General features: G+C 44.8%; 1 protein-coding gene across 1 annotated transcript in view; it reads left to right on the forward strand.

Annotated features, from left to right (window-relative positions):
- The first annotated feature begins 4,472 nt into the window (after positions 1-4,472).
- Positions 4,473-10,159, forward strand: part of LOC128298132 (voltage-dependent calcium channel type A subunit alpha-1-like) — a 23,369-nt gene continuing 17,682 nt past the window's right edge. The window contains exon 1 of the mRNA XM_053033872.1: positions 4,473-4,483. Within this exon, the coding sequence (XP_052889832.1) occupies positions 4,473-4,483 (11 nt within the window). The remainder of the gene's footprint in view (positions 4,484-10,159) is intronic.

The raw sequence follows: 10,159 nt of genomic DNA on the forward strand, positions 1-10,159 counted from the left end.
TGCTGTTGTGTTGTGAGTGCAGTGTTTTCTAATAAAATAGGCCAAGTAAGTGTGCGTTTTTAAGCAACCTAACGAAAAGAAAAAAATCAATACGGCAAAACAGCACCAGAGTGCTGCGGCTGTGTGTGTGTGTTTGTTTGAGGAAGCGAAGGGAAGCTGCCCAACTGCCCCTTTGGGAAGGGAAAAAAGGGTACCCGATCGCGGGCAACGGTTGGCAAAAGGTTGGGGCACAGTGATACGGGCAGTGGTGCTCGTTGCCTTATGAATAGGAATAGTAAATAGTGCGATGGTCCCAAAGGTCCCACTGTCGGGTGTGTGTGCCGCACGAAGTGGATAATGCGCCGGATTTGCAGCGTGGATGTATATAACTTTTAAGGTGAGTAGCGTTTTCGGACATATATCTTTTTTTTCCTTTGGTTTTTTGTTTAACTCCGCAAGCGTTTCTATGTGTCAAGCAAAAATGGAACATCCATGAGCAAACGTGAACCACCAGCGGGTAAGGGGGTCCACGGAATATTTTTTAGGACAAAGCAAACAAGTGCTGCTACTTGGTACGAGCAGGACAAACACTGTCACGCTTGACTTATAGGGACACATCTGGCACTCGTAAATTCGGAGCTGGGCCTCCGTGTGCTCCTTGTGCACGGAATTCCCCTACAACCGACGCTGCTACGTTTGCACTCTCGGATTTAGTTGAGCCGCTGAAGTTTACGCTAACGAAGAAAAGGGTCCTCCCCAGTACCCAGCCCGGTTTGCCTCATTCCGGCACTAACCTTACCAACGGAGCGCTGAAATGACGCGAAAACATCCCCATTGTTAGACGAAAAGCGACTGTCAGTTCCCTTTTTTCCCGAAAGTTGACATTTACCCCCAACGCAAAAAAAAAACCACAGCAAGGCACAGTAAAACACTTCGTATTGCCGTAGTCCCATCCCGCGGGTTGGTCGATACATTAAACTGAATTGCTGGTCAACGCACCAGACTGACACCGTTCCCGTTGGACGCATTCCAAGAATCGGTTGCTTGGCAGTTGCAGCTGCGGTGCAGTCGCGTCACATTGTACCTGTGGTAGTGGGCAAGTAGAGTGTGACAACTGTGGCAAGCAGCGCAGCGCTCCCCGATGCAAGAGGTGCGATGCACAGCGTGTGTGTGTGTGTGTGTGCTGATGGTGTTGGTGATGCCATGCAGTGCGCATAAGTACGGACGTATGCGGCAGCGGGCGCCGAGAAAAGCAGAGAGTGAAAGTTTCTCCTTGTACGGGGCACGCTTTTCCTTACACTGCGCCCGGGCTGGGTGGGTGGGTTGGTGAACAAAAAAAACAGAACCCGATTGTAATCTTTTCTACCAACAGCAAAAGCCGTCAGCGCGTTGTGGTGTGTATTTTTAGAACCGTTCGTCTATATCCATCAGGGCTCCGAAAAGGCTCGTTACGGTACGCATTTCTCAAACCATAGGAAGTGAGCGCGAACGGAAGCAGGAAGCTGACAAGGGAATGCGGGAAAACGGTTGCAGCCTTCAGGTCAGTCTGCTTTCAAGCCTTTACACGTGAGCTTCGGTTTTCTCGATGGTGCTCAATCTGTTGTCCTTGCGATTTGCGAAACACATTTTGCGCTAACTAAACCGTACGAGCTTTCCCCTTTCACGGTGCCGGTGATACATTATGACACACCCGCGTTTGATCGATACATTCGTCACCCGCGTTTTGTATTCGGCAGGATGCTTCAGTTAGGGGTTTTTTTTCCACTGTGAAGGAAAACTGTTTCCCAACCTTATCTTTTTATCCGATTGGACATACAAAAAAAAAAAAACCAGCGGAACTTTTATCTTTCATGCTCTCATCCAGAACGAGTTTGAACAAGGATCTAACCCGTATTAGCTTCCTTACAAACACACAAACCGTCAGCATTGAGCTGACCCAGGGCATGACCTTTGCAATGTATTAGTGACACTTTGGAAAAGTTTCAATCCATTACGTTACCATCATGTTGCAGATAAATACAACCGCCTCCTTTCCTACATTCCTTCCCTCGGTTTTGCACTTGTATGCGTGTCACAGCGACCATCTCAAACGGTCTCGACCCCTGCCCGTGCACAAGTGTTTTATGAGGAACCAAAAAGAGCGAAACATTTCCAAACATTCCTCCATCACGCACACATACGCAATCGTTGCCTGTTGTTGAGTGTGTGAGAGTTTCAGCTGGAAAAGGGAACACACGGGGATGAAGGTTCTGTTGTTTTTTTTTTTTTGCGGAGAGTTTTGCTGCGCCAGCGTCGTGTTGACAAGGGATCCGGATTTGTTTACAAATCGTTCAAAAAGTAAACTGAGCATTGGTTAGAATAAAAAGGATAGTGGTGTTCAAGATTTACCCCGTACCGTTGTAACCTCAGCTCAGTTTAATTCAGTGCAGCAGAGTGTGATGAGCGTATGGTTTGGCATTGTTCCACTTATTAGCGCATGAGTCCTGAACCATTTTGTTTGCCGGATTGGTGTTACTGGGTCAGTAAGTGGTGGTTTATGTTTACGTTTGGTGAATTGGAATGCAAATTGGTTTCGACTCGGACCCGTGCCGTACACTGCACAATAAATGGTTGTTGTTTTTCTTTCATTTTCGCAACGGCAAATAGCTTGGCTGGCGGGTATGTTCATTCCTCCAATGGACATTTTGCAGGGTTTGTTTTTGCTGGGCGCTATAAAATAGAATACCTATGTAACCTTAAATAATATATGCTTTTTCCAGTCTGATGATTGAAAAATCGAATCTGAAGTAAATAATGTTTAGTATAATTTATTTTGTTATCCGTTTTGGCGTTTCGTTTGTTTATATAAATTACGCTTTCTATTTATTATTGCGTGTTTTCTATCGTTACTGACTATGCTGACAATAACAAAAAGAGATATTTTTATTCTTAATTTAAATGATAACGATACGCAAAACGTTGTTTAAAACATTACATTGTATGTATAAATCGTGTTATTTTTTAAATCATTAGTTATATTTCCTATTTTCAACATACAATAATTCCCCGTTTCTACCCGTCGCACTAACTAAAAGCACTTTGTAGGAAATGCATGTATTGCAGCTGTTAAAATATTCCAGCCTTTTACTTCGAATTAATTTGCATTCTTATTTGTATGCGCAACGGTAACACGTGCTGTGCTTTTCCAGTGCGTTCACACGGCACCGTTTGACGGTGGTCAGTTGTATATGTAAACAAATTTCTCGGAACGCTTCGGTAACGCAATGGCACTTTGAATCGTTTGCACGCAATCATTTCTAAGAAAAATTTGCAACCTTATACTTGAGGTCAGTATTATATTTTTTGTTTACTTCACTCTACCGTATTTTAATCAACGAAAATAAAATGAGAATATAAAATCATTCTCAGAAATTTTATCAATCAAAATTTTGCAAATGATGGATTTTCCAATTGCAAATTACTAACAGAATCCCAGATGAGATGGCAGCGTTCGCCATATCGTTGCCAGGATAGCTACAAACACCTTTAACTTCTGTGCTGCTCCTGCTCTACACCCGAGCCGAGCATAATGAATGTTAATGTATTCCTGCCACCCTTAACCGCCGCGTACAGCTCGAGAGCCTTGAAAAGTGCTTGCTGTAATCGGTCACCTTTTGCGCCTCTAGAACCTGTCGGTACGGCTGTCGTACCGCTGTCGATCCGCTCGAGTGTACCGCTCTGCCACCCATGCGTTGATGACGAAATGAGCCCGTTTTATCGTACCGCACCGAACGTGCCGAGTAAGTTTCTGCAAAACGGTTTCGCTTACTTTTTATTTATCGTACACATCGAGAGGAGAGGGTGGCGATGTGCGCCACATGCCTTTCATCCAGGCTCTGCTACTGACGTCGATGAGTGCCCGAATCTTTGCGTAACTCACCGGCACTCAGAGAGCGTGTTGTAAATACACGTCATCATTTACATCTACCACCGTCTTCCTGTTTCGAACGGTGAAGAAGGGAGAAACGGTAATAGGTATTTTCTCTTCACTTAACAAACACACACGCACCAAGTTTTACAGTCATGGATATAGAGCACACCGTGTTTCTAAGTAGAACCATTCTTGCCAGCAGGCAATGTTGTTTTCAAATGGAGGCGCCTGGTACTCCACGTTCATCGTGAGCTCCCGTCTTTAAAACGGGGACCGTCGTGAGGGGTGCATGCGGAACGGACGTGCTGAGTGCCCGAAAACTTACACCGAATGACTGCCCGCAAGCCTCGACCAAAGCCACTCGTATCAGTCGTACGGAGCGACGGTCGCGTTCGTGGTGCGTGCTTTGTATATTCCCAAGCGTTTCGAAACGGCTGTGGCTTAGCAGGCTGGTGGAAAAGTGGCCGTTCTGTTGTGATATTTTCCCTTTCGTTTTCGTTGTTTCGCCTAATGTTTTATTTCGCATTCAAACTAACCGTGTGAAACGTGCGGAGACACTGTTCTCCGATCGAACTGCCTCCAAATGTACAGTGCGTGAGTATTGAGCGTTTAGCGAAAGGGTCGCATCACCGTTTGGGGTTTACTTTTTGTGTGGCAGCTGATATGCCCAGCATACCGAAAATGTGACTGTCATCGACCGAAGCTTATCCGGGCATCATCATTCCCCGTCGGCAGTAAAAAAATCCATGCGTCACCAGGCGCCTCCATCGCACGGAGAAATCAACTCCACCCGGAGAAAAAAGATGATGATTCACTTGTTATAAGCTCACTTTTTACTGAAGCTCGTACGAGCGGTTCGTTAAAAAAATGAACCCTCCATCTCCAGGGGGTTACATAGTCTCACGTTACTTTGACTCCAGGGGTCAAGTTTGGTCCCTGAGGGGCTCTTGCTCGTGGTCATTATAAGTAGCAGCGTTTCTCGTTTACTAAACTTCCGCGCATAACTGTGTGAGTGTGTGAGGCTTCCGAATGCCTTGGTTGCGTATCCGTGCTTCGGTCGGGACAGGTCTATGGACTTTTGGTACTAATTTTATTTATACTCACCTATTTGTTTTCGGCCCCATTCCGACTCACACTCTTCTCGCTGGAATGTTGTGGACCAAAAGTCAAACCACCTCACGTACAAACAAACAAAAAAAATCGGCCCCAGATACCCGTTTCACTGCGATCGATAAACAAATATTCGCAGTAAAACGGTGAGCGGCAAGCCACCGTCCAAACCGTTCGCGAGTGAGTGGTGTGATTTGGTGTATGTGTTAATAGCACGGTTTGTTATGCTGCTTGCACGATGCGTGAAATTGCTCCCGCTGTCGATTCTGAACCACCGCCGACGGCCTGAAAAGGCCACTGAAGCGACGGATGAGATGATGCCTTCCTCCCGAAGGCACAAACGTGCCGATGTGTGGTTTATAATTTGAAAAGCGTACCACCAGCAGCCACCAGTTCCTATCAAACGGCGCTTACCTCGGGACGAACTTTGCCATCGGTGGGTCGGTTTCATCTTCGTGGTTCGCGATCCCGCACAGCGAGGATGCTGTCGCGGGTGTGGGTGTGTGTAGCAGCAGAATGGAGCGTCTGTCCGTTCGGGTTTGGCGTCTTGATGTCTCCGACCTTCCGTCCGTCCTCCCAAACCCCAGTCACCGTCCGGCCAATGTTAGTTCACCGCTAGGGGGAGCCATTTTATACTCGACCAAAAACGCGGTGTTGTGCTGCGTGCCACCAAAAACCACGACATCTCTGGCCCAACCGCAACGGTTCGACCATGGCTCGCGTGAGTGCGCTGGTTGTAGCTGGGTGGCTGGTCTTTAGTTGTTGTTCGATTATATGTTATGTTTTTGGCTCTCCCGCTTTTACTCTCCCTAGCAGGGGGTTTTATTCTTTTCATCTGTAGAACTCCTTACCAGCATGGGGCGTCAACAAGCAACACGATGCCGTTTTGTCCCCTGTCGTCATCACTGACGTCACGGCTTGGCGCGATAGGTTGCTGTATACGTTTGGTTAAAGGGAAGAATAAAAAACCCGATACAGCCACGACGCTAGGAACGCTCGCCCGCCCTAGAGCATCATGTCCTTGAAACGGCTGAAAGAGAGTCCTTTCATGAGTGCCTTTACCACAATCGCACACATACACCCGTCCGGTTCTTCCCGCCCGTTTGGTAGAGTGCATCGTTTTGCAGCCAAAGCGTTCTGTAACTGGTCCCCCGTGGTGTCCTGGTGCTCTTCATCATGCGATTGAAATGATGCAATGTAAAATGAATTTTTGATACACGAACGATGAATAGCGCTCATGTGAACTGGGTCACCTTTGGGACCGCTGATCCAAATTTTTCGGACAATCACTATGGCTGTGGTGGCTTTTCCAGATCATGGATGACCTTTCAAAAGAAGTTGCCTGTGCATGTTTACAGCACACGGTAGTCATGTTTTGGCTTCGTGGAGTGAAGGTTACTCGGAGAAATATTAATTAATATGAATAGGCGATTTTCGATTCAGAGTTCTGAGCATGCTAAATTGTGATATATTTTTAGTTGAGACATTTTTAATTTTGTTTGTCGGTCGCTACAACTACAACTACTGATAACCAAGAGCACGGATCGAGAAACTTCTTCGAGCAAAGAGCCTAATCTTATTAAAATAGCCACACAAAATAGGTTTTAACGCAACAGGACCGGTCCAACATCCCATCCGGACCAATCCCTCGTATGCAGAACTGATTATCCAGCTACGGGTAAATGAAGCCAGAAATGGCAGATCTAAACCTCTTGAGATTGTTTTGCCTATAAAGAAGAAGAAGGTTAATTACTTATTATTAGAATAAGAATTAGAAGTTATTACAAAGCGTAGTATGACACAATCCCTAATCAGCTGTGGGAACCGAACCGATATCTTGAATTTATACGATCATTTCAGCGACAAGGTTTAAGTACAGATACACTTTGTGCAATAATTATAGCAAGTTTGGCACGAAATGTATCATTTTCGACACAGAGTTACAATGAAAGTGCGAATCATCCGCATACAGCTCGCTTGTCGTATTTTGCCGACCACTGACAGAGAGTGTTTGGTTCCATATTGATATGTGTTTCAAAAAATATAGTAAACTATCAAAATATTCTGCTTCCCGATGTGAAAGATTTGTATTCTTAGTCATCGCGATCTTTTAAAACACTTAAAGTATTAAAGGAATTTAGTTTCAAGGAAGATTTTTTTAAAAATGATCCTACACAACCTATTTGCATACTTCTAGGCGGTGCATTTTGAGAAATCAAACTCAGTTTCTGTTCATAAAACCATTCGTAGTTGAAAACATTGTTTTATAATTCGGTTTCAGTAGTGTCCTCACATTCTATTCTTTTATTTTGAAAATAAAAATTCAAACCCATATCCTATGAATGAAACAGCTCGATAATTGAATTCCTAACTAAACAATCCGTCGCCTCGGAACAAAACTTCAAATGTTTACACATCGTGCCAACAACGGGCGACCTTCTCCCATTTCATTATCGATCATTCGCCTCGCTGGCAACCATCCCCTAAATTTTTGTCCCCAAGCACACACACACACACACTTGTCTGTTGTGTCGCCTGCAGAAATAACAAGTGGAGAAACACAACATCAAGACATCAGACACTGCCGGCATCGGGGAGGAAAGTTGAAGTAGCATACCAGTGACAAGCCAACTGCTGCCGGGTTCCAGTTGAGGCCATTCAGTAAAATACCCATTCCGGTCGTCGATGGATGGTGCCACTGGTTTTGTTCAATGTTTACCATCACCACCACCACCACCACACACATACACAGACCCCCTCACCCACCGTCCACCGACACAACGCGTTGTCCTTGCGAGCCGCTTGCAGCCATCATTATTCATCTTTCGCTCCTGTTCGCTGCTTCACGACAACGGCAATGCACGAGGCGCACTGATTCGAGGGAAAAGCAGATTGACGAATTGACAGAAGATTGATGAATCATTAATCAGGGCGATTTTTGGTTTGGAACCGTACCGACCGAAACATACTGTCCGGAACCATCAGCGATCAGACTATTTGCTTAACATTCTGCTGAGTGGCCGCTTGATTTAGAAGCTAAATGTACCATAACGTTTGGCACGGTCCGTGTGCATGACTCAGGAGGAGTGCTCAGGAGTGTTGGAAAACACTCATCGCTTTCGGTTGCACAGCTTGAATAAGTATTGTTCATTCAATGTTTCTTCAGCAATAAGGAGGCTAAACATTCCAAACATAGTAGAATATGTCACTTTGACAGTACGAAGTCAACAGACTGAAACAGTTTTATTTTAAAAGGTAGACTTCTTTCGGTTTATTTAATTCAGTACCAAAAATATAATATAATAATTCCAACATGACGGTTTTTGTCGTAATTTCATATATCTATATAAAAATATTTTAAAATATTCATATACACATTATGATTCTTGCTGAACAAAACATGCTGCTCTACGCTTCCAGAAGCCCTGCCCGAGATCAACCACTACATATCACAGTGATTTACGATACGAGTACGCTCGCTTTAATCAACCATCGATAAAATCTTTCATGCTCATTAGCATCACACTGCAGCACCTATCGCAGCACGATCGTTAAGAATATATTTCAAGCGGAAGATTAATATTACAGCTTTTATACTTCCGCCTTACCACTAAACCCGAGAGCGCTTTGCGGTGATGCGATGTGCAACGTTGTCGAACGTTTTTTTATCCCCCACCATTGGCCGTTCGTTCGAATCGTTGATCAATAGTGCTTCACTCTCGCACTCGTTCCCTTTGCACTGTAACCGACAACGCCGGGGACGGTTTGCAAAACATTAAGATGCCATGCGAAAGTCACCATCTAACGGTGAGCGTATCTTCGATGAACATAATCTTCCAAGCCATAAGGATCTACCATCTACCTCGGTTCACTCCGCCGGTTCGTTCGCAGCAGGACCAGCGGCTGGACGTTACTTTACGCTGTCGTGCCGTGCTGTGGCCGACATCCTTTCAACCACGGACCGTTGCTGTAGCTGCTGCCTTTCTGGCAAATCCCGTCGCCACACGGCTTACCGAGGGCCCGGAGGCTACCCGCTTCCCCTGTGCCCGCCCAATCATCCAATAACGAGCAATGAGGAAAGAAAGCAACTTTTACGATTTAGATATTAGCATCCAGCATCCAGTATCCTTTCGGCCGTCGGGCAAGTCGGTGCTTCGGGCTGCAAAGACGGTGCTACGGTCTGTTGTTTTAAGTTGGTGTTTAGTTTGGTACCTCGAGCAGTGTCTTGGAAGTTGATGGTGATGGGCTCTCGAGCTGTTTGCTAACAGTGCTTACCCTTTCAATCAAGCACCGGCCCATCGGAACGGATCGAGTGTTTATGTGTGATTGGTGGTGCGATGATTAATGTACAGGGCGGCTAATTACTAGTCGCCATAAAAGCGTTGTATATTGGAACAAGCTGCATGTAACCTTTATTTCCTGTGCATTAATTTGTGACCTGATTAATAGACAATGGATATACACGCTGTATGGCAAGTATAACGAACCGGACCAAATATCAGAGTTCAGTTAGAGATATTAAACGATGGATGGTAACGCCGTTCTTGTGCTAATAAAAAAGACACTAATCGTATTAAAGCGCTTGCTTCCATCGTGAACAATCAGCGCTAGCATTTATTGCTTCCGACCTTATTACATTTCATTCACGTATCGGCTGCGTCAAAAGCAAAGCTCACGCCAAATCGTTACTGGATTAAACTACAACAGGAAGATAAATGGGGCTTTAGGTTTGCTTTTCTCGCTGTGAGGACTTCACTGCCTGTCTGAATGATGAGATCATCCGGAATGTTGGCAACGTTCCTTTCTGGAGCATGAATGGAATGAGAATGTTACGTCCTTCGACCGTGGCATGTGTATGTATATGTGGTGCATACATTTCAAGACCATTCACAATACTCCCGGATAACGTCATTCTATTAAAATACGATGCTGTTTTAAGTTATTTTCAGAGAGTAACATTGCACAGAGACATTTCTTTAAATTAATTCCTTCCCGTATATATTATTTAATTACAAATATATTTTAAGGCTTTCGTAAAATATATTTTAAGCGGAAAGCTCTCGTTTAAAACAATGTAATGCTATAATGCTTATATAAACCTTATAACGAAAGGGCTAGTGACAATCATTATAACGAAAAGTGGTACAATGGTTCTTTTAC

Source organism: Anopheles moucheti, chromosome 2 (genome assembly GCF_943734755.1).
Source record: "Anopheles moucheti chromosome 2, idAnoMoucSN_F20_07, whole genome shotgun sequence".
NCBI classification, from domain to species: domain Eukaryota; kingdom Metazoa; phylum Arthropoda; class Insecta; order Diptera; family Culicidae; genus Anopheles; species Anopheles moucheti.